Source organism: Tamandua tetradactyla, chromosome 5 (genome assembly GCF_023851605.1).
Source record: "Tamandua tetradactyla isolate mTamTet1 chromosome 5, mTamTet1.pri, whole genome shotgun sequence".
Lineage (NCBI taxonomy): Eukaryota > Metazoa > Chordata > Mammalia > Pilosa > Myrmecophagidae > Tamandua > Tamandua tetradactyla.
The window spans coordinates 191,046,933-191,071,062 of record NC_135331.1 but is presented as its reverse complement, the minus strand read 5'-3'; the positions used below and the strand labels follow the sequence as shown (position 1 = coordinate 191,071,062).

The following is a 24,130-nucleotide window of genomic DNA, read 5'->3' as shown; positions in this document are numbered from 1 at the left end:
TTATTTATTTAATACATGATCTCTTGAGATAAATACTATTTTCTCCACTTTTCATACAAGAAAACAGATGAGAGAGATTTTATGTGGCAGGCTGAGTCTGGCTTCAACAACTGAGCTTTCAAAGCTGGAGCTTTCTTTGGATAAGCATCGACTCCACTTAATGTGCCTTACGGGTCAGTGCCCACCTGATGCAGGTGTGAGTTTAAGTGCCCCAGTGTTGGAGCTTCTGACAGCTTGCTCAGGAGAGTGTAGAAGAGAATACAAAGAAGACTCTGCTTTACTGGATCTAATAGCCTCTGTTCTGCCCCAGTGACTGACCACATTGAGGCTTTGCAGAGGTTTCTAAGATGATAGCTTTGAAATAATAGCTGTGATAAATCCCATATGCTAGATGCATGCCTGTATCTTCATTCTGAGGTGATTATTCAGAGTCTTTTGGACTCTTATTGACTCATGTTTAATTTGAGTTTATCACATTTATTAACAACCTCTGCTGCCTGGGAGCGACATCCAGGGCATGCTTGGGCCACTAACTGGACAGGGAGGTACAAGTGGGAGGCTGTGGAGGATGGAGCTTCTCAGGGGTGGGCAGAAGGACAGTGGAGGAAGTGACGGGTCAGGATTGGGTGAAAAGACTGACACTCTAAGGCAGACGCAAACTTGATTGTTAGACAGTATTAAAATCGCTGTTTCAGGGCACAGTCCTGAATTGTCATGCAAAAATTAAATTGTGCCTCTTGTTATCCATGATAAAAATAAGGAAATATGGAAAAATGCAAATTTGAAAGAATCCTAACACATTGATTATCTGAAAAAGTATTTATCCTCTGGAAATGACAAAGAATGAAATGCTATAATAAGTTCACATTTCACACATGGAAAAATCTTAGGTCTCAAATGCCTTTCCTAGAAGATGATGGAAAGAAGCCATCTGTGGAAGCTGGCTGTTGAAGAAAGGATTTTCTTGCCTTCCAGGGTGAAGCTAGAGTGATTTGATCACTGAGAAAGTCAAGTTTATCATTTCTAGATGAATCTAGAAATTTCTACCTATCATTTCTGAGCAACGTCCCATGGGACGTCCGTCCCCAGCTGCCCAGCCCACTGAAGAGGCTGAGAGAGGCAGAGCTGCCTCAGTCATTTCCAGTAATTCTGGGGGTCAAGGACCTTATTATTATTATTTTTTTTTTGCATTTTATTTTCCTCTTTTTTTAAAAACTAGACACATGTATTCAAGCGGTAAAAAGCTTTTTTTTTTTTTTGCCAATATTGCACTGCCTTCTCCTAGCCAAGGAACTGAAGCATCTAGTCCACTAACTAAACAAAACGACAGGAAACTTTATAAATATTTGAAGCCGCTGCTATGAATTAAACATCAGGATAAAGAACTAAACTCTTTTCATTAAGCACCATGTTAAAGTAAATAAATAAATAAAGCTCATGATATGCATTGCCAGGCAAATCAAATGTTTGAACGAATAAAATTTCAGGTGTCTCTTAAACATTTGCCTCTGGTAATGCTTTAAATAACTCTATTACATGTTTGGCCCAAAGCCATTGATTTTAATACAATATTTAGAACTCTTATTGCATGTATGGGGTGCAGGGGAGTAGACATGAGATAAATGTAAGCCCTTTTGCTTGATTGGAAAAGTCAAATTCAGTGACCATCATAGGAAATCAGGGCTGCTTCCAGCCAGGATATCTCACCTCACTGAGCTTGTTTCTGGGCTCTTCTCCCTGGGAGAGGCTGCTCATTTCATTTACCTTAGCCTGCCAGTTTGGACCTCTGCAGTGTCTTTAATTTTCCCCTTGATAACCTGTGGCCCTTCTGAAGTGACCTCATGACTTCTGCTGAAGCTTTAAAGTCCTGAATTTTGAGCAATTTTTTTTTTTTTTTTGCGTGGGCAGGCACAGGAATCAAGCCTGGGTCTTCGGCGTGGCAGGTGAGAACTCTGCCACTGAGCCACCGTGGCCGCCCTTGAGCAAGTTTTAATGTTTCTGAATCTTGACTTCCTTGACTGTGAAATAAAAATAGAAATGCTTTGGGGGAACTTCCTGGTATAAATCAGTTTGCTTCTGGCATCCTTGCTGCAGGCTGTGGGATTCCACCCTCTTGCCTTTGGTAGGTCAGTTGTCTTCAGACTCTTTTGCAGGAACGCATCCTTACAATCTCGGTACCCAGACACACATTTTAAAATTTGGCATTCCACATTATCGAAAGTTTAGACAGATGCTAAAGTTGTTGTTTCTGACACACTATTAAGACATTTTGGAGTGAGACTCATATTCTTTTAAATGTATCCAAAAGAGTCTAAAAGGCAGAGCAAGTTGATACCCAGTATTCCCTGAGCAGACCGCGGACAGGGCACCTGTGGAGGGTCAGGCCTTGGGGCAGCAGGTCACCGAGGCCAGGGGACTTGGCTTCTGTCCGTAGGGGCTCGCACTCCTGCGTCCGTGACCTTCGCCCCCGAGGTCCTTCTGCCTGCTGGGTGGACTAGGAAACTGCAGCACAACGGAGTGGGTACCGAATTCAGAATCAGGAGAACTGCATTTGCATCGTCCCTGCACCCTGTGGCCATGCGTAAATTCTTACCTGCACCGAGCCTCAATTTCCCTGCTTAGAATATGACGTGATAATTCTTACCCTATTGGGACTTTTGGGGAAGATATATCCGATGGGAGTATTATCCTTACCAATTTTGTTTTACCTTGCCCTGATATTAAGAAGAAAAGGAAAATGTGATTTTTTTCATCATTCAGGGTTCAAAACTGAAATTATTTAGTGCTGCTCAAAAATACAGTAATCATTTTTTTGAGCGATTACTATGCACCATCTGCTCCTGACCACAACCCCACAAGGAAGGTTCTGTTGTTGTTCCCGTTTTGCAGGGAAAAGGCTGAGGCACAGAAAGTGATGGGATGTGCCACCTGCAGGGCGCCGTGCCACAGAGGCCATTGGTACCTGCGCCACAGATTCACTGCAGCTACGTCTTCAGTTATCCCCAGCACTTAAAAAAAAAGTATTATAAAAGTGTTCGGAAAGACCCCTCTTCTCCTAGAGTGGACTTGAAGGTTCCTTCTTGGAGTTGAGTTTTCCTGCATTAGCTGCTCGAGCACCTGAGAAAAGTGTTAGGTAGAGGGGATTGCTCTGGGACAGTGATGGGACATTGGGACAAAATGTTGGTTTCTGAGTCCCTCTGTGTTCTTCAGAATGGCCAAGAACTTCAGGAAGTTTTGGTTTGTGTGACCTTTTGGTATTTTTGGTATTGGAAATTAAATTGAAAAAAAATTAAAAACCCATTTAAATTAAAAATAATAAGGCTGATCTAGATAATGTTTTTATGAAAAATAACTTTTCCAATAAGAAAATTAGTAAGACATGGCACATGGTTTTGCGTTAATCCCGTAGATTCTCCTGTCTGCTCCTACCTTCAGTCTGTTGCAATAGTTTACATCATGTATCTCTGGAAAATTCCACAGGGCCCTCAGGCGATCAGGAGAGTGAAAAAGGCGATGAAGTTTTGCTGTTTATTCAGGGAAGCCTTGGCGGGTCTTGGGACTCCCCTCCCCAAGGACCTCTGGAGCACAGTTTGAGAACAAGTGCTCCGGGATATGTCTTATGCACTAGTTTTTTTGTTTTGTTTTGTTTTTTCCTCTATTTTTGGCATGTGCCGGCTCAGGGAATAGAACCTGGGTCCCCCTCATGGCGGGTGAGGATTTACAGTAGCTTTTTAGGCCATGAAGTGTTGATGACATAGTGCAGAAATCATAAAGCAAAGGGAATAAAAAGGAATCATTGGAATGTCCTTGGCAATTAAATTAAACGAGGAAGCCAACTGATACAATCTTGATAATAAGATATTGATCAAGCTACCAGAGAATGATCGTTGTTTTAGCAATGTAAATTCAGTGTAACTATAATTTGTATTGAACATGCTAGAGAAATTTACAGTTTTACATTACAGCCCTTTCAGATTGTGGTTAGTTAATAGATACTTGAGAAAAGCAAAAACAGTAACTGAACACCCAGCTCTTTTCCCAAAAAGATTTCCCTTCTCTCCAAGCTGGGAAACCAAGCCCAGCAAGCCCATTGGTTTGGGGTAGAAAATAACGGTAACATGGGAAGTCCGAAATAAACTAGTATGGGTGCGAATGCTATAGCCTAGCTTTTTCAGTGGTATCGATTTGGTATAGAAGATACGGGTTTTCTTTTTTTTTTTCCCCCTTCTCCCTAGTTCTTTTTGTGTTTGGGTGAGAGGGGAGATAGAAGTAGGGAGGATACCAAGAACTGAGTTACTAAGAAAAAACACCAGGTTTCTTTTCAGTTGAGGCTGTTTCTGTCTTCTGCCTTGTCATCACCAGAGGTGCCTGTATTTCCCCCCTGGGGGTGGTTTTCCAGGCTCAGGAGTGAAGACGGGAATGTGTCTGGAATTTGCTTCCTGGGCTCTCTGTCCTTTTCCACCCACCGCATGTCAGGCATGAACTGACATGGTAGCAAGAGGGGACGAGGCCTGGCGGAAGGCGCCCGTCCAGTTCGTGTTTGTCCCGGTGCCGCCATTGGTTTGGGTCATCTCTTGAAGCCTTGATCTCTCCATCTGTTCCGTCGTAAGAACGGTGACAGCAGCCATGTGAGAGTGCTGAGCACGTGCTCGGTGTGGACGCCTCACGGCCAGCCTTTGGTTAGGTGGCCTTATCATCATCACTCACAGAAACAGTGCGCCCTCATCACGTCACCCGGCTGGCACGGTGGCTCGTAGGCGTTCTGGCCCTCATGTCTCTGTTTGTCCCCCTGCCCCAGACAGCCTTTCTGTGCCCACCCCACTGGGCTTTCATGACAGTTAAAGGTCCGTCGTGTGTGGAAAGGCCCCTGGCCTTCCCGAAGCACCCGCCGCGGCTGCTGTGCCTCCCCCTTCCTGTCTTCCACGTCCCCTCCGCCTTTTCCTTCCAGCTCTAGTTTGCTGGACTTGTGAGCGTCCTTGGCTCCTGAAGGTCATTAACAAGGGTCTTTTCTCTTTCGGGTGGGCTGGGCCCCCGGCCTGCTGGGGGTTCTCCTGGGCTGGGGGTCCCGTGGGCTGAGGGTCCTCCTGGGCTGAGGGTCCTGTGGGCTGAGGGTCCTGTGGGCTGGGGGTCCTCCTGGGCTGGGGGTCCTGTGGGCTGAGGGTCCTGTGGGCTGGGGGTCCTGTGGGCTGAGGGTCCTGTGGGCTGGGGGTCCTCCTGGGCTGGGGGTCCTGTGGGCTGAGGGTCCTGTGGGCTGGGGGTCCTCCTGGGCTGAGGGGCCTGTGGGCTGAGGGTCCTCCTGGGCTGGGGGTCCTCCTGGGCTGAGGGTCCTGTGGGCTGAGGGTCCTCCTGGGCTGGGGGTCCTGTGGGCTGAGGGTCCTGTGGGCTGAGGGTCCTCCTGGGCTGAGGGTCCTGTGGGCTGAGGGTCCTCCTGGGCTGAGGGTCCTGTGGGCTGAGGGTCCTCCTGGGCTGAGGGTCCTGTAGGCTGGGGGTCCTGTGGGTTGGGGGTCCTCCTGGGCTGAGGGGCCTGTGGGCTGAGGGTCCTCCTGGGCTGGGGGTCCTGTGGGCTGAGGGTCCTCCTGGGCTGAGGGTCCTGTAGGCTGGGGGTCCTGTGGGCTGGGGGTCCTCCTGGGCTGAGGGGCCTGTGGGCTGAGGGTCCTCCTGGGCTGGGGGTCCTGTGGGCTGAGGGTCCTCCTGGGCTGGGGGTCCTGTGGGCTGAGGGTCCTGTGGGCTGGAGGTCCTCCTGGGCTGAGGGGCCTGTGGGCTGAGGGTCCTCCTGGGCTGGGGGTCCTCTTGGGCTGGGGGTCCTCCTGGGCTGAGGGTCTTGTAGGCTGGGGGTCCTCCTGGGCTGGGGGTCCTGTGGGCTGAGGGGCCTGTGGGCTGAGGGTCCTCCTGGGCTGGGGGTCCTCCTGGGCTGAGGGTCCTGTAGGCTGGGGGTCCTCCTGGGCTGGGGGTCCTTTGGGCTGAGGGGCCTGTGGGCTGGGGGTCCTGTGGGCTGGGGGTCCTCCTGGGCTGGGGATCCTGTGGGCTGAGGGTCCTGTGGGCTGGGGGTCCTGTGGGCTGAGGGTCCTGTGGGCTGGGGGTCCCGTGGGCTGAGGGTCCTCCTGGGCTGAGGGGCCTGTGGGCTGAGGGTCCTCCTGGGCTGGGGGTCCTCCTGGGCTGGGGGTCCTGTGGGCTGAAGGTCCTGTGGGCTGGGGGTCCTCCTGGGCTGAGGGGCCTGTGGGCTGAGGGTCCTCCTGGGCTGGGGGTCCTCCTGGGCTGAGGGTCCTGTGGGCTGAGGGTCCTCCTGGGCTGAGGGGCCTGTGGGCTGAGGGTCCTCCTGGGCTGGGGGTCCTCCTGGGCTGAGGGTCCTGTAGGCTGGGGGTCCTCCTGGGCTGGGGGTCCTGTGGGCTGAGGGGCCTGTGGGCTGAGGGTCCTCCTGGGTTGGGGGTCCTCCTGGGCTGAGGGTCCTGTAGGCTGGGGGTCCTCCTGGGCTGGGGGTCCTCCTGGGCTGGGGGTCCTGTGGGCTGAAGGTCCTGTGGGCTGGGGGTCCTCCTGGGCTGAGGGTCCTGTGGGCTGAGGGTCCTCCTGGGCTGGGGGTCCTCCTGGGCTGAGGGTCCTGTGGGCTGAGGGTCCTCCTGGGCTGAGGGGCCTGTGGGCTGAGGGTCTTCCTGGGCTGGGGGTCCTCCTGGGCTGGGGGTCCTGTGGGCTGAGGGGCCTGTGGGCTGAGGGTCCTCCTGGGCTGGGAGTCCTCCTGGGCTGAGGGTCCTGTAGGCTGGGGGTCCTCCTGGGCTGGGTGTCCTGTGGGCTGAGGGTCCTGTGGGCTGAGGGTCCTCCTGGGCTGCGGGTCCTCCTGGGCTGAGGGTCCTGTGGGCTGAGGGTCCTCCTGGGCTGGGGGTCCTGTGGGCTGAGGGTCCTGTGGGCTGGGGGTCCCGTGGGCTGAGGGTCCTCCTGGGCTGAGGGTCCTGTGGGCTGAGGGTCCTCCTGGGCTGGGGGTCCTGTGGGCTGGCCTGGAGCCATGGTCCATCGGACCCTGATGACCCTCGTCGTGGGACAGGGTGAGGAGGAGCCACCAGGGTGGTGCTCATGTCAGGTGTTACCGTTATTTCCTTCTTTCATCAGGAAAAGTGTTTGCACGCGGCGAGCCTCTCCTGCATTCATGGTATCTATTTCAGAGTTTCAGATTGCCAAAAGACAAGACGGGCACCACGAGGGTGGGGGACCTGGCAGCTCAGGACATGAAGAAGGTCTGCTGCTTAGCCCTGATCGAGCTCACCGCCCTCTATGATGTGCTGGGCGTTGAACTGAAACAACAAAAAGCTGTGAAAATCAAAACAAAAGGTAATCTGAAGATGAAAAACGGGTTTCTTTCTAAAGTAGCAAGGGTGGACTTGGTTTTTATCAGGATTCTTGGGAGGAAAAACACATACAAAGCAAACTGACCCTTGGATACGTCTGTGGTTCAGATTCTAAGTGATTGCTTTCCAGAATTTTGTGACTTGATTGGAATACCCTGTCCCCTAGACTTCAGGTAATAAAGAAATGAGCAAACAATTTAGTTCCCAGGGAAGGAAATTCTTAATCAAGGAGTCAGAACTTTGTGTGCTCTCCTTTTGAAAACTATACGTTTAAAAGGACACATTTGGCACATCTAGCTATTTATTTCAAAATTAGATCTTGAGAAATGATGTTAAGATGGTTGAGCCTGACTGATTTCTGTTGTTCTCCGTCTGGTGAGAAGTGCATATGGCTGTTCAGAGCCCATCCCTTTCTTCTTTTGTGTTCAACTTTTACCTGTGTGCAAAAATATTCTTCATCAAGAAATAGTGCCATCACACTCACCATGGATACGTGCAGTTTTTCTTTTGAAAGAAGCTTGCTTTACCCATTACATACGCAGAGTTCATTTTTCATAACATGGTAGAGGACGGATATTTCCTCAGTTTTTATTTTTCCTAGATTTTGTGTTCTGAAATCCACAAAATTCTCTGTACATGAAGGTTTACTGTTTAGGAATCGCTCCTCTTGTTCAACCTTAAAGGTTTCTCCTAAACAGAAGCCACCACTGAGGAGGATTGCGTTGCTATAGTAACATTAGCAAGGCCGAGCATTCACCTGATTTAGGTTTTAGAGGCGCTTTCTCCATAGGACTCAGGTGAGTCTTCCCCTCAGGTCCACCCATCCACAGCCGGCCCCTGAAGAGCTCGTTCCGTGTTCATTTCCTTCGAGTATTTTAGCTGGCGGCCTGGATGATGAATTTCTGCGTTAAATAGTGCTTCTGGTTTTGCACAAGCCCTGACTTCTTATACTTTTTAACATGCTCATGACAAAGCCTTCTCCAAATATAAAATAGAAATGTAATTTAAAAAGTTGTGACTCAGTGCAGGAGGCTTTTGAAATGGCTTAGGGAGGTTATTTTTTTTTATTTTTTATTTTTTTTGGTCTTACATCCTTGCAGAAATACAAATGTTGCCATTCTTGTTAAGATTATCACTGTTAATAGAATAGATTGACTTTCTATTTTTTTAATATCTGTGTATCTTGTCCAAGATGTTCTCTTATAGTATAAACTAGATCTTGATATTCTAGAGGATTACATCTTTCCATAATTTCCCAACTGAAAAATTATTTGATGGGTTATTGGCATTCTTTGAATGGCATCTTGATTTAAATGTCACAGTTTCCAATATCTGTCCTCATGTCACTAGGTAATCCCCTTTTCCATGTTCACAAATGAGGCGTGTCTCCCCTGCAGATGCTTGTCAGAAAGGAAAATTTTATCATCACTTCTACATTAACTATATACCCAGCAGTGAGGGCGGGGATAGAGATCCGATGAGAAAAAGATGTTGGGGAGATAGAACATATGCTTACAGCTGACTCAAGGCATATGATTTTAATTTAGAAAAATTATAAATTGTTACCTGTCATTGCTTCTGGGGTTATTGACAAATAACCTAACAGTACAAATTTGAAATCTAGTGTATGCTCTACTTTCTAAATAGAAAATTTGTGAAACAAGACCCTAATGCTGGTTGATTTCCCAGAAAACAGGTACTTTAGTCATGTATTTTGCTGTGTTGTAAAATGTGGAATTTCAGTTCAGTGTGGAGGAGATATGTGATATTTGCCCAATGCCAGAACTTTTAACTTATTTACGTTCAGAGAAGTATTTGCATGTTTTCTGACTCCCACAGCACTCTATTTGTCTTATCTAGAAGTTTGTACTTTTCGAATTATTTTGGTAATTATTTGCAGTAGTTTCCATTGACTGTTTTTTTTTGCATGGGCTAGTACTGGGAATCAAACCCGGGTCTCCCGGCCTGCCTGCTGAGCCACCGTGACCCGCCCTCCATTGTCTTTTGCTGCTAGATTGCTCTGTAAGACAGAGTCAGTGTCTCCTTATTGGCCTCTGTTTTCTGATGGTGAGGACAGCACCCTTCACTTAGGAGGGCTCAGTAAATAATTGTGGGATGGAGCATCAGTACAAGAAATCCTATGCCTTACATTTTTGGTGTTAATATTTTATAGATTTGTAGAAGTGAAGAATTTTCTTTTCTTTTTGCAGACGTTGGTCTTTTTGGTGTTCCATTGACAGTGTTGCTAGAGCAAGATCAGAGGAAGGTACCAGGAGCTCGAATTCCTTTGATCTTTCAAAAGGTAAGTAGGCTGAACAGGTCAGCTTAAAGAGAACATGCTTGCACTAATAGTGATTTTCTTTTTGCAGTCATACTATTACAATATAGTTTTCCAGTGGATATGCTTTTTTATTTTGTACTTTGATTTTCTATTCAGGAAGCAAATTTGTTTCAAGGGCTCATAATTTTTATTTCATGATGGTGCTTTGCGTATTATTATCACTGTAACTGTGGTTACCCAAGACCCCTTTCCTGTCTTTTGTGGCTGGTGTTGTATAATTGAGATTTCAGTTCTATACTGCATAGGAGTGGGAGTTGCTTAGAAATTTCTAGGGAATTGAGTCCTCATGAATATTTTATGCTTGTATGTATTTCCCCAGTTTTGCTATTTACAGTCAGGATGTCAATTTAATTTACCATTGACTACTTCTAGAATAGGCAGAGAAACCATCAAGTAGAATTAGAAGACGATGGTTAAACTATCAAGTCATTCTTGTAGTCAGCACTCAGTTATTCGAAAGGGATTTATTCATGGCGATATAAAACTTTCAGCTCAACCTCTGAGCCATCCTGCTTGCATTTGGTGATGGCCAGGCAGTGCACCACCCCAGCAAAGCAGGTCTGCTCCCTTCAGGTAGCTTCCAGAGAGAAATCAGTCATGCACTGCCCAAGCTCTAGGTTCTTTTCAATAGCCCAGGCATATCACAGTTTCTGAAATTTCTGGGGCAGCACAAGTGGCAACTTAACATTGTTAAATGCCTGAGAAAATCCTGTTACAGCACTGGCCTCTCCTCATTAAACTCATACTTAATACCTCCAAGAAACTGTCCCCGCGGAAGGCGCCAGTTCTATTTCCAGGAACAGCTTTGCCATCATTTGCCTCGCTGAAGCCAATAATCTTGTAGTTATCCTTGACTGTCTCTCACTTCTGCCTTCCATATTCCGTCAGCTTCTAAGTTTGTACCTCTCCAGCATCTTTAATTCGCCGTTTGATTCCTATGGCCATGTTGGAGAACCTCATTACTTCTTGCTAAGGCTTATTAGCTTTGAATGTTGGGTAACTTTTAATGTTTCTGAATTGTAGCTTCCTTGACTATAAAATGAAGATAGAAATGCTTGCCTTTCGGGTATTTTCTGATAGAAACCAGATTGTCTCTGGCTTTCTTACTGCTGCCGTTAGGGTGCATCTCTCTTTCCTCTGCTAAATCAAACTTTTTTGCAGAAATAAACGTTTATAATCTAAGCACCCTGTTGTGCATTTTTTATTTGACATCTAAAATTATCGTAATTTTAAATAGATGCAAAAGATATAATTTCCAGCATAATATAAATATTGACATTTTGGAATGAAACTCACATCATTCTAATGTATCCACTAGAATCTGAGTACCACTCAGTATCCCCTATCATCTTTCAAAAGATATATATATGCAAGTGAGCTCTTTCGTATGGGCGAATTTTACACCATTTTCTTTTCCTTCCTTGAGTTTTTTATTTATTTATATTTCATTTCCTACATAGAATTTTATTCTAGCAACACAGAAGTTGGAAAGGCTTTTGTCATTTAGTATGCTTTTATGTCACAATAAATGTTTAATAAAATGAAATCTTAATATATAAAATACCATTTTCAAATGTAAGTTTCTAAATATTAAAAATATTTATTTTGAATTGAGTTCTCTTTATTTGGAATTCAGAAACATGGGCCAATAGATAGAAATTTTAACAAGTAATTAATAAGGAAAAATAAAATTTTATTAAATACGTGTGTATCTCTTAATGAGATATATCTTTAAGAATATTGCTTACTCTATGGGTGAACATCTCTTATTTCTAGAGTGACACATATTGGTTCAACAATGTCTAATTCCATTTTAGTTTTTATCAATATAAGCACTGAAAAGCTTTGTTCACAGTAAAATTAAAGAAGACTGGAAATACTTTACTCTCAGATAACACTCATCTTTTTTGTCTCCCCTCTCTGTTATTAACAAAATTTCACCATGCTCCATCATGAAATACATATTTTTTTCATTTATCAGCTGACAACTCAATTAAGTCCTCCTTCAGTTTTGTAGAAAGGATTTGAATAATTTGAATAATGCAGTGTATTGTGGTAGCTAAAAATATGTTATTTTCAAAGAGAAGTGTGAGAAAATATATGTCATTCTATTGTCCAGTGTACAGTTCATACCTCTGTCGAGCGCTGGCATTCAGGTTTAGAGAATTTTAAAATGGACGTGAATATAAACATTCATAAATTACTCCATTCATTAATTTAAAAATCACAGTCATTTTATCCTGTGTATTTAATGAAAGTGAATGGCGCATATTGCTAAAAACTAATTTGCTCCAGCAGCTAACGTAATTTTATTTTTTGTCCATAGGAGAGAGAAACATTTTATAAGATGAAATAAAATGAAAACTCCCTGTGCATTGAATAAATTTTGCATGGTGTGATTCGATGAGCTTGGCTTTAAATACTTGAGTAATGGCCGCCTAATCTAAAATGATTCATGTAAACTTTTTTGCTCTGGGCAACTTTATCCCAGTGTAACTTTAAAAATGTGGTCCTGAAAAATATTCCAGTCGAAGTTTTAAAAATCATGTATGCCTTTGACTGGTCAAAGATGCTTCTCTTTTCAGCTAATAATAAGTCCTTGGGAGAATTTTGAGGCTATTCTTTGCTTTGTTCTTGCCAGACTCCTTCAAGAGCAGTGCGTTCTTTGGCAATAATCCAGAGATAGAAGAGGTGAGGTCATTAAAGAAAAACTGCCATCCCTTCCAGTGTCTACACACTACAGTATCTCTGATTTCAGAGCATCTAGGCAAAGGTCAAAAGACTTCATTTGTGATGCATGTTTTGCTCCTGATACTGGTATAAGCAAGGGAAAACAGCAGGCTCTATGTAGTATAGGGCGCTGTTCTAGTTTGCTAGCTGCCAGAACGCAATATACCAGAATCAGAATGGCTTTTAAAAAGGAAAATTTAATAAGTTGTTAGTTTACAGTTCCAAGGCTAAGAAAATGTCCCAATTAAAACAAGTCTATAGAAATGTCCAATCAAAAGCATCCATCCAGAAAGATACCTTGGTTTAAGAAGGCCGATGAAGTTCAGGGTTTCTCTCTCAAGTGAGAAAGCACATGGCGAACACAGTCAGGGTTTCTCTCTCATCTGGAAGTGCACATGGTGAACACGGCGTCATCCGCTAGCTTCTTCTCCTGGCTTCCGGTTTCATGAAGCTCCCTGGGAGGCATTTTCCTTCTTCATCTCCAAAGGTCGCTAGCTCGTGGACTCTCTGCTTCGTGGTGCTGCAGCATTCTCTGCTCTCTCCGAATCTCCTTTCTCCAAAATGTTTCCTATTTTATAGGACTCCAGAAACTAATCAAGACCCACCCAAATGGGTGGAGACATGCCTCCAGCTAATCCAGTTTAACAACCACTCTTGATTAAATCACATCTCCAGGGAGATGATCTGATTACAGTTTCAAACATTCAATACTGAATAGGGATTAGAAGAAACACTTCCTTTACAAAATGGGATTAGGATTAAAACGTGGCTTTTCTAGGGTCCATACTCATTTCAAACCAGCAGAGATGCCTTGCCTAATCATTAAAAGAAGCTTCCCTGAAAAAAAATAAAAATAAAGATTTACATTCCTTTAGCATTCTGTCAGATTTTGCCCCTAGCACAGAGAGTGTTGTAAGATTGAGGATGAGGGAAAGTGAAGTAGGAGAAGGCTGTTGTGAAATGGGAGTGGGTGAGCAGGAAGGAAAGCCTACCTGATGCTAGCAAATGCCTTAACTTTAGATTGAGGACAGGAACTTGGACTTCCCTAAGACAGCAGAGTTCTTCCTTGATAGTCTTTGCGTAACCTACTGCCTGAGGAATGCAGACTCCCCCCCAGAGACCACTCTGCCAAGAAAGGAACCACTCTAACCTGCTTCCCCAGCCTTCAACAGCTTGTCATTGCATTTTCCCCATTTGCCTTATCCTTGTGGATTTCTGCCTTAAAAAAAAAATCTTCAGCTGTGATTTTAATGGGGTTCTGAAAGTAGAGAAGATTGGTATGTTTCCATTGGGCATTGGGTATGACTGAGACACCAGAGACAGAAATTGTTTACGTCTACGACCAAACGCTTAAAAAAGGATATTTGCAAACAGGTTTTTTTCTTCTCATCTCCTCACTTAAATAATTATTTCTTTGAACAAACTAAAAACAAGATGCAAATGTGCAAATACTAGAATTTCATAGATTTATTTGATTGCAGAATGTAGGTTTCTGGAAAAGCAGATGAAATGGATATTTTCAGTTGCTTTTAGAAAATGAACATCTTCGGTCTCCATTTGTTTGGAGTACTACAGCTGTTGTGTGAAATTCTACACTCTGCACAAAGGAGAATAAGACCCAACTTTTTCTGAATTTAACTCAAGTCTTGGGACTTATGGGTTGAAAGGATGGGATATTGCAATAGCATATTTACAAAAGCATTGTAAAATTCAGTTTACGTCTTATTGTAATCAGTTTCACTTTCTTATATGTGAAACAGATGTTGCATTTGGAATCGTACCTGTTATGAATACCAAAATCAGAATGTTCTGTTTACACACAGCTGGTTTCTCGTATTGAAGAAGGAGGTTTGGAAACTGAAGGCCTCTTACGAATTCCCGGAGCTGCCAGCAGAATCAAGGTGAGCCTCTAGGTTCTCCTAGTGTCCAAATTTATTGTTTAATTATTCTTTTGTATTTTCAAAGTGAACTTGTCCCTCCCGTGGTTAGTAAAGAGGATAAAATAAAAAAACAGTAGCACGTCTACAATTCAGTGAGAATTTGGTTTTTTTTTCCAGTCACTTCCTTTTTTACAAATAAAATAAGAATCATAATAAGCAAGCGAGAAACAGGAGCAATGCTGCACTTCTGATGAACAGACAGCACAGAGTCCCAGCGTTTGCAAGGGCACGGGCAGTGGGTGTAGTCAGAATGAGTGATACCAGTGGAGTTAAAGGAAAAAAAGGCAGAATCATGGGCTCCAGCAGGTGAGCAGGTAGGGGATCTTGACAGCAGTCTTATGGGGCTGGTAGAATAAGCGCTTTGCGGCCTGGGGCTCCTTCTCTGCGCCCGCCCGCAGGGTCCCCTGTCTTCCTGAATCCAGGTGGTCTGGCCTGTGGAAGGGGCCTTCCCCTTTCCTTGTCTCTTCTCTCCGGGTGGCATTTTCTTCCCCTCAGGTGATGCTCTCCCTCCTGCTTTTATCTCTGTGGCCCAGCTCCTGCCCTGGGGGAATAAGCTGCAAGAAAAAGGTGGGGTGACCCAGGAGGTGGTGCCCAGGAGGGGCTTGAGGTGCCTCCAGGATATTTGCATTTTAAAGGGGCCTCCTCCTTGGAATTTTGGCTCGATCTGGAAAATCTGTCTAGGGAAAATTCTGGGCTAGCCATCACTAGCTCTCTCTGTTACCCTAACTACCCTGCCAGTCCAGTGTTATCACTAAGCTTTGATGGCACAAGCAACTGTCCATGGCCAATATATTGTTTTCCTGAATTCGAAAATCCAAGCGAAAATGTGATGAAAGCGGATCTATTACCTGTGCTTTTCCTTCAAACCTGTTCTCTGGAATCTGTAGAGCTGGGGCAGGCCATACTGATTTTTGGTGGGAGCTGTCTTCAGTGCTCCTGGGCTGTGTTCTCCCAGCAATGGAATTGTCCGTCATCTGCTTCAGCCTTGCAGCACCTGCTTTTTTTTTTTTTTGGATAAGTTTCCTACATTTGGAACGCTGGCTTCGGCCTCCTTGGGTCTTACTACACAGTGAGCTCAGTCGAAGACCCTCCGGGTATCCTGACGTGTCCCGCTCACAGGTTTCAGCTTGTGTCCCCAGGGTTTGGTTTCGGGTGCATAGAGGCCCCCCAGATGTTCGGGTGGGTCTGCATGTTCGGTGACTTGCCAGCATCTCACTTCGTTGACTACTACCTGAGGTGGTTTCACCCGCAGCCAGTAATCCGTTGTGTGTGCTTCTGAGTTCTGGGAAAAGTACACTTTCTTAAATAGGAATAATCCCACAGAAACAGGTACCCTGAATCGCTGTTGCCCATATCAGCAGGAGCACCGCGTCTCGATTCCCTGCCGACATCCCGCAGCAGGCTCTCTCCTGCGCGGCGAGGCCCTGGCAAACTGCAGTGTAGACTGACGGAAGCAGGGTGTTTTGTGTTGTGCCTCGAAGGCTGTCCCGGGAACAAGTTCACTGCTACAACTCAGTGAGTGTAATTTCCAAAAAAGCCAATTAAGTGGATTCAGCTGGCTCAACTCTTCCAGCTATAGTCACATACCAAACTATGCAGCAGCTGGTCCATTATAAATTATTTAAAGATAATATGCAAAAATTTCAGTTGGCTCTTCCCCCTTGCCCTACCAAATGTCCCCTTCCCCAAAGATCTCTCTCTCTTTACTATTTCTAGTGTCACCTTCATGTGTTTCACAGATGACAAAAATCATTGGTAGAGGATGGGATTGTGTGGGGAGATAAAATGTGACAAATTCATCTTACTAAATAACCAAAATATTCTGAGAGAAAACTGTTTCCAATATTAGAAGGAAGTAGCATAACCTTGGAAGAATTTCTAACCTACTAGGATTTTTGCCGCCATAAAAAAGCATACAGGAAACAGTCATTGTGGGACAAAACAGATTTACTAGTAATAATTTGTCTGGCTAGTTTTTGTAGAGTCTTTAGGGTGCACAGACTAGGTATTTCTAGTTCTGCATGGACTCAACCCCTTTCCTCAGCTGGCTATGCTGTTCCTTACCGTGTGTGCACTTACAGTATATTGATGAATTTTAATGTTTTGTTTGCTATAGAATTTTGTTCTCCATTTCCCAGAGGTGACTAATCACAGGTAGCCTTCTGCCTTAGCCCCAGGGATTGTGTTTGAGTTACGTAACAGACTTCTATATAATTGAAAACATAGACTTGTTTTTTCTGTTTTTTGTTTTTCACATAGGCAGGTACCTGGAATCGAACCTGGGTCTCCCTCATGGCAGGCGAGAATTCTGCCACTGAGCCACCGTCGCACCAGATTTGGTTTTTTAGTGATTTTTTTATTTAATAATAAACTGTAGTATTTAGATAGAGTCCCCAAATGGGAAGATGATTTTAACTTTTTTTTCTTTATTAGAGAAGACATGGGTTTACAGAACAATCAGGCATAAAATATGGGATTCCCATATACCAGCTTATTATTAACCCCTTGCATTGATGGGAAACATTTGTTACAATTGATGAAAGCCTATTTTTTTTTATAATGGCACTGTTGACTGTTGCCTGTGGTTTAACTGGCGGCTGCCTGGGTACCGCAGTTCTATGGACTTTACTGTTACCATATACAACATAGCACTCCCTCTTTTAAGCACATTCAGATATGTTTCAGTGCTGGTCATTATGTGCAGTGTTGGGTGCCAGCATTACCAAAACATTCCTCTTGTTCCAAATAGCAGCCTTGTCCCCACCCATCCCCTGGTGACCTGTTTTCTAGGTTCCACTCTGTGGGTTCACTGATTCTAATGACTTCACATCACCGAGATCATGATACAATTCTGATAGACGTTTAGTGTCCAGAATAGAGAAGGAAATCCTTCAGTGCAGCAACAAAAAGACAAACAATCCCATTTAAAAATGGGCAAAAGACTCAAGCAGACATCTCTTCCAAGAAGTTAGACACATGGCCGATGAGCACATGTAAAGAAGTTTAATCCTTAGCCAGCAGAGAAATGCAAATCAAACCCTCAGTGAGACACTGTTCACGCCCGTTAGAATGGGTGCTGTTAAAAAAGTGGAAATTTACAAGTGTTGGAGCGGATGTGGAGAAATAGGGACTCTCAATTGCCCCAAATTGGAAGCAACCCAAGTGTCACTGATGAATAGGGAGAAAAAGGTAATACATACATGCAAAGGAGTATTATTCAGCCATAAAAAGGGGAAAAAGTTCTAATATGTGTGACAACAGAATGAACCTTAAAGATATCAAGTTGAGGGAAATGGACCAGGTACAAAAGGACAAATATTGTCTGATCTCACTGATAAACTAATATTTCAGTGAAACTTTAACTACCTAAAGTTTATTGAGTGTCCAGACAGAAGTTTAAAGTTTTTGAACTTTTGGTCTTGGGTACAATTTTTCATTGATGGACTACAATTGAAGTGGTAACAGTGGTATTTTCTTGAGTACAGAAAGATACTGGCCTTTGATAATCGTTTTAGATGTATTTTCTAAAGAGTAGACTCTCTTTCGGCAAATGTATCACACTCTCAGCAGGAAAGAAAAAATGCACTTGCTGGTAATTTTTTTTTCTTCTCTTTGCAGAATCTTTGCCAAGAACTAGAAGCAAAGTTCTATGAAGGAACTTTTAATTGGGAAAGTGTCAAACAGCACGACGCAGCCAGCCTTCTCAAGCTCCTTATTCGGGAGCTGCCTCAGCCCCTACTCAGTGTAGAATATCTCAGAGCCTTCCAGGCTGTCCAGAGTAAGTGTCACCACCCGGAAGCATCCGCAGTCGTTGTCCTGATGACACTTTGTATGACCAAGAGCATAGCCAGAAATATATGGGTAGACACAGGCACTTAACGTCAATTGGTGCTTAAATGCCACACATCATTTTCCTTATACTTTATAAATATGTGTGTCTGACTGAGTGCATAACACAGCGTTCTCTTCCGGTACCGATAATTGCATGACATTTAAGCAAGATGATATATTTTAGTGTTACAACCTGGAAACTTCACATTCCTTTTGTAATAGCATGAGTCATATGAGATTGCTGGTCTGTTTTTCTTGCCAAGTATTAAAAGCAACACTTACTGGAGGAGCTGTGGATTAACAGTTATCATAAAAGCCAAAAGAGATGGGGCAGAATCTGTTAGCATTGCCCAAGAAATTAAATTTAAAATCATCATGCAGGAACATGGAACCAAGCCTTTTGTTGTCTCGCTGGTGCCGGGCAGCAGACTTCTCATGTCCTGCCTTTCTCTGGTCTCGGACAGGGTCCGAAGTAAGGTCTCCAAAAGTTCTTGGTTGCTTTTCCAGAGAAAACAGAGCTATTAGAAGGCTTATGTATTGGCCTAATTATCCCATTTTCTCTTAGAAGCCATGGAAAAACTCAGCAGCCTCCCTTGAGTCACTATGTTTACTACCAAATTGGAGGCGCGCTTTTGAGCATGGAAGGGGCTGTTAGTGGTCCCCGGGAGCTTGGCCCTCAGCCACAGCTGTTCTAGGCTCTCCCTGAAGCGGACAATGGCGCGATGTCCTCATGGGTCATTTTGTATCAGAACATTTCATTTCCTCAGAAGTTCCAAGAGAGAAGAGACTAAAATTATCCTCTTTCTAAAATCTGTGTTTTTAATAAATAAATAGTTTTTATTTTAATGATTAATTGCACACACCCTTGGATGTGGATTAAAGTACCAAATTTATCCCTAATAAACACCTGCTGGAATAATTCTGAATATCCATGAGCATTGCTTAAATGAATACGGAGGACTGAAAATGATGGTGTCCATGATACTGTGCCTTTGAGACTCTTGAATTGCTGCTCGGTTTTTTGATTCATTCCACACGCATTTACTGAGGTCCAGTTTCATCTGTTCCCATTGGAATTAACAGACTCTTCCCATGCAGTTTGTTCACTTCCCATTAACAGAAGCAAACTTCAGCCCATTGTAGATGTATCTGACACTGTATTATGGCCGGCCCAACCATCTATATTTTCTCATTGGGAAATGATTCTCATGCAGAAGTTAGTTCATGTCCAAAGCCCCGTGGTATGTCTGCAGACCTATGAGCACAGCAGCAAATGAGCATTTTGTACCCACCTGGGTAGGAAGCCACCCTACCCAGCTTCCAGGTCTCCTCGTCTCCCACAAACCACGCTCAGCAAGGCTTATGGCTCAGTCGTCGTGTCTTGCATTTCACAGTCATGTTTATGCCAAATCAGTTTTTTTTTTGCTGAAAAATTGAAAAAAGAAAGGAAGGGAAAATGTTCCTTAAAGAAAAGAGTTCAGTCTTATTTAATCTGTCTACAGATCTTCCAACCAAGAGGCAGCAGCTCCAGGCATTGAATCTTCTTGTCCTCCTGCTTCCTGACACAAACAGGGACATGCTGAAGGTCAGCCGCTTCCATTGCCTTCGGTTCCTCTTACAGCTAAGCAGGGTGATCTTGCATTATTTGTGGCCAAACAATACTTTATTTATCTTGGAAATATTAAAAACAGGCCGTAAAGAAAAGGCCTATTTTCAAAAACAAGTGGTGAAAAGAAATCTTTAAATTCTTTATTTATTAATTTATTGGATTGGTTATATTATTAGCATTATTAGGGTTGTGCTTTTTTTTTTTGAGCTTTCACGATAGAACATTTCTTAAATGAAAACAAATGATCAGAGTTCACCAATTAATAGAAACTTGGGTACTTTTGAGTTTGCCTTCTTTTCATTTCCCTGCAGTTTCCAGATTTTTAGTTTAATGAGCATGTATTATTAGAGTGAAAAGAATAAATGTTTCAAAAGAAAATCCCAAGGCTTTTCAATTAGGACTCACTGTTGGCTTTTCAACGAAGGTGTTAAAATTGTTTGCAGCTCCAAATGGTAGAGTTGTAAATGAGCCATAATGATTTTGAAATGTTTGCTAGCCAGAAGGCAGGCCAACTGGAACAAATTCTAGTTATATCTCTAAAAGTCCGCCCTGAGTTTCTGATTTATGTCATCATTTCAATGTGATTTGGTCTAATAGTCATATAATTTAAACCGTTTTCTAGATGTGTTGTCAGACGCTCTTATGGTAGCTGGTGGAATGTTCCACGTTGATTTATTTTCCTTAAGGGCAAAAGTTTATGGAGTAGTTGTAAAACTCTGAGTCAAACTTTTATAAAATAATTAAAAAAAACAAACTCCTTTAATTCAGAAAAGGTATCTAGCTTAAGTTTTGTCAGTACCTTAAAATTTTGGGGTGGGCCGCGGTGGCTCAGCGGGCAAAGTGCTTGCCTGCTATGCCGGAGGACCTCGGTTCGATTCCCGGCCCCAGCCCATGTAACAAAAACGGAGAAACAGAATACAATAAAACAAGAAAATGTTTAAAAATGTTTCCCTTTCTTCCTTCCTTCCTTCCTTCTATCCTTCCTTCCTTCTCTCTGTCTTTAAAAAAAAAAAATTTTATGTATCAGGTAAGGGGCTCTCTCCTCTTTAGGGTTCCCCCCAATTTAGCATGCTGAGTCGGCAAACGAAAGCAGGCGCGGCGATTGGGAAACCTTGGAAAAGTTTTCCTGTAACTCATCAGACACCTTCATCTGCCACTGTGTGAATGATGTTCCTTTAATGCCTGTGGAATGGATTTTAATACTCACCTTTTCCGGGTGAAGCACCTACGAGGATTACTGGGATAAAAGCACTCCATCCACTGCTGGAGCTTCCAAAGTCCTGCCCTTGGTACCGAGTCGGGGAGACCGCTGCTGCGCCCACTGTCTAATGAGTAACTGACCAGCGACCTTAGGTCTCATTGGATTTGAACTGAGGCCGAGGCCAGCTCCGGCCGCTTAGGTTCAGGCGTGGCGTGGCTGGGTCTCGGGGGGCGTGGGCTGGTGGCCGTTCCGGGATGACCACACCGACGCTGGGAATTGAGAATCACATGGCTTGCTGACAGATGCCCTCAGGAGAGCTCAGATAGCTGTGAGGGAAGCACCCATTTGACGACGCCTGGGGCGACGAGCCGGCCCAGAGGGCTTCCTTGCATGCTGCCTTCAAAGACCCTGTATAATGACACTTTACAGTTCTTAGGGAAGCGCTCATTTTCTCATAGAAGGTTTTTTTGGTGGTCAAAACTGGGTGTCTTTGGCTGCCAGGCTGCTACAACAAATGCCACGCAATGGGTTGGCATAAACAAGGATGTCTTTTGGCTCTGGGTTTGGAAGCTGGAAGACCAGGTCCAAACTGAAGATACCAGCAAGGCTTCCTTTCCTGGAGCCCGTGGCGTGGGGACACTGGCTCCCGGCAACCCCTGGGGTCCCCAGGCTTGTCTCTGCCTCCCGTCCCCTGGCAGTGGCCTTTCCTTCTCTGCTTTTCCAGTTTCTGCTGGCTTCTAACTTCTTCCTGTGTGGGCTTCTCCAGCTTCTGGTCTTTTCTTTCCATAGGATCACCAGTGATATGGATTAAGAGCCGCCCGCATTCACTTGGCCACAGAATAACCTGTGGAGGTGGTCTTGTTTACGATGGGGTCACACCTGTGGGCAGGTGAAGACTCTGGCTACGCTGGGGTGCCTCACTTAACTGCTGCTCTGGGAGATGCAGAAAAGTATTTTTCCTTATGAAGTTTGCCTTTAATGGTTTAATTAAGCAGTCCCGATGAAGGTTTCAAACAAGGATTCTGGTAATGGAATCATCAAACTAAGTATGCTCTCTGCGCCAGAGAGGCGGGTTCTGCAGAGGAGAAGGGTCGCTCGGTGGCAGGGTAATGTCAGGAAGCCTGACCAGAGCTCTTCGCACGTCCCGTGCCGGCCCCGCTGCTCCGTGTCGTCTCCCAGTGGCCTGTGGAGGAGACTTCTCCAGTGCACCCAGGGGGCCGAGGCTCCCCGCCGAGCCCCATGTCCTGGCTGGGCATGCGGTGGCAGGAGCCTTGGGGCCGCCGCTGGATCCCTGAACCTTTTCACCTCGGATCCCTGAGCCCTTGGACTGGGGCAGTAACTCCCCTTGACCTGCGGGAATACTGAGGATTGGTCTTAAGACACCCACACAGCATCCTTGGTAATAGAGCTGTTGACAGCTGTCTCCCCTTCTATTTGTTTTAGGAAGGCCTTCGTGACGTCCGCCCAGGCTACGTGGTTAATATACCCGTTTCACAAATGAGGACACTTTAAAGAGCAGAGATGGAGAAAGATTCACTCCCAGAGCAGGCATAGCTCAGGGGTCACGGACAGTGCTGTGACTCCACAAGGCTTGCAAGGGTGGGGCAGCGTATCTCACATCAGACTGTGATGAAGCAAAGGTGAAAAAGGAAGAGGCATTATATTCCGGTGAAGAAGAAACACTGCAGTTCATTCAGCAAAGGCTCAAGGCTAGACTTGCATCTTATTTATCTCATGTCCTCACACATGCACATACATCCTAACAGTAGTATTTTGACTCACCTTACTGCAGATGCACACCGCAATTGAAATGGCTTATTACCCAGTCGCTGTAATTTATGCCGTTAAAGAAAGTGAGATGCTGTTCCCTGAACAATTATCCTAGCCTCTCAGGAACAAAATTAAATATTTTTCCAAACTTTACCAATTAATCTTTTGTCCTCATTTGAGAACATGTTGTCTCAGTATAATGATGTATTTAGATTACAATTTAATTTTCTAAGCACTTTACTAGGAATTAGAAACATAAATCTCTTTGTTAGATACTAAGGTTATACTTTTACCTTGTTTAAAATTTTTGAGATCTGTACAGCAGCTGCAGTTGATTAAAGGTCTACCTGTTAGCACAAAGAAGGCTTTTTCCCTTGCAATCCTCTGAGATAGGTACATTTTTTTTTCTTTTGCCATATTGTTATAGTTTAGTTGGCCTTTTAAAGGTAGGAATTTGGGGCTAACATTGAAAAACAGGCCTGTTTTCATTCTCAAGTGTTCAGAAACAAAAGCTGAATAGGTCTGTGATTACTCTCCTTCTCTGGGCTTTGTTAGCGGGATGCTCCCATCTCTGTTTTCCCATCTGTGAAGTGGGGAGAATGAGCACACCTGCCCCATGGGGAGGGGGAGGATATAGTGAGATGCCCTTCCAGGTGCTTTCTGCAGTGACCGGCCAGTAGGGAGCGTTGCCTACCTGGGCATTTTCACTCTTCTGGACTGGAAGAATTAAGAAGTGAAGGGTTTAACCCCTGTGGAACTGGCTCACCTGTGGCCTCTGGGGTGGGTGACTTGAGGACTCTGGGGAGCTGTGAAGAAGGTGGGAGCTGGTGGCCTCAAGCTGGCCGTCATCTCGCTATTGTGGTGAGAAGTTCCCACCCAGTCATTTATTCTTTTCCCCAACTCTCTTCTCCTACGGTTCTCCTCCTTCCTCCCTTTCTCCCATCACCACATCCATAACTTTTAGGTTTCATGGCAGCAGCTGTTGGCTGCTTAAAAGCAAATGAAACTTTTTAGTGGGATCTTTGTTCCCCCACCCACAAGGAAGAGAGTACATCCCTTTCTGAAACTGTTTGTGGGGAGCCCGGTGGCTCCGGTCCCCTCGAGCCCGGTGGCTCTGGTCCCCTCGAGCCCGAGGTCTGTCCCTCTCCACCCTGCTTCCACCTGCACCCTATGTCGCGTGCCTGGTGCCTCGGTCCTCAGGAGAACAGAGCCCTGTGCAGGTGTATGAGCCGAGTGGAGAGGCTGTGACGACAAGGCCCGCTGTGCGGCTGCCTGGCGGGGGTGATGCGCAATTTGGTCCTAAAATTAACTAGAAATCCAAAAAAATAAAATAAGAAATTAAATGAAAATCCTGTATGCTGCGGTGCACTTATC

General features: G+C 44.8%; 1 protein-coding gene across 8 annotated transcripts in view; it reads left to right on the top strand.

Annotated features, from left to right (window-relative positions):
* The window catches only part of ARHGAP18 (Rho GTPase activating protein 18), a 123,496-nt gene that overhangs the window by 74,861 nt on the left and 24,505 nt on the right, over positions 1-24,130 (top strand). For all 8 annotated transcript variants that reach the window (XM_077162873.1, XM_077162872.1, XM_077162877.1 and 5 more), the window contains 5 exons: positions 7,152-7,317; positions 9,545-9,636; positions 14,229-14,306; positions 17,964-18,123; positions 19,679-19,761. In XM_077162873.1, coding sequence (XP_077018988.1) covers positions 7,152-7,317; positions 9,545-9,636; positions 14,229-14,306; positions 17,964-18,123; positions 19,679-19,761 — 579 coding nt within the window. The remainder of the gene's footprint in view (positions 1-7,151; positions 7,318-9,544; positions 9,637-14,228; positions 14,307-17,963; positions 18,124-19,678; positions 19,762-24,130) is intronic.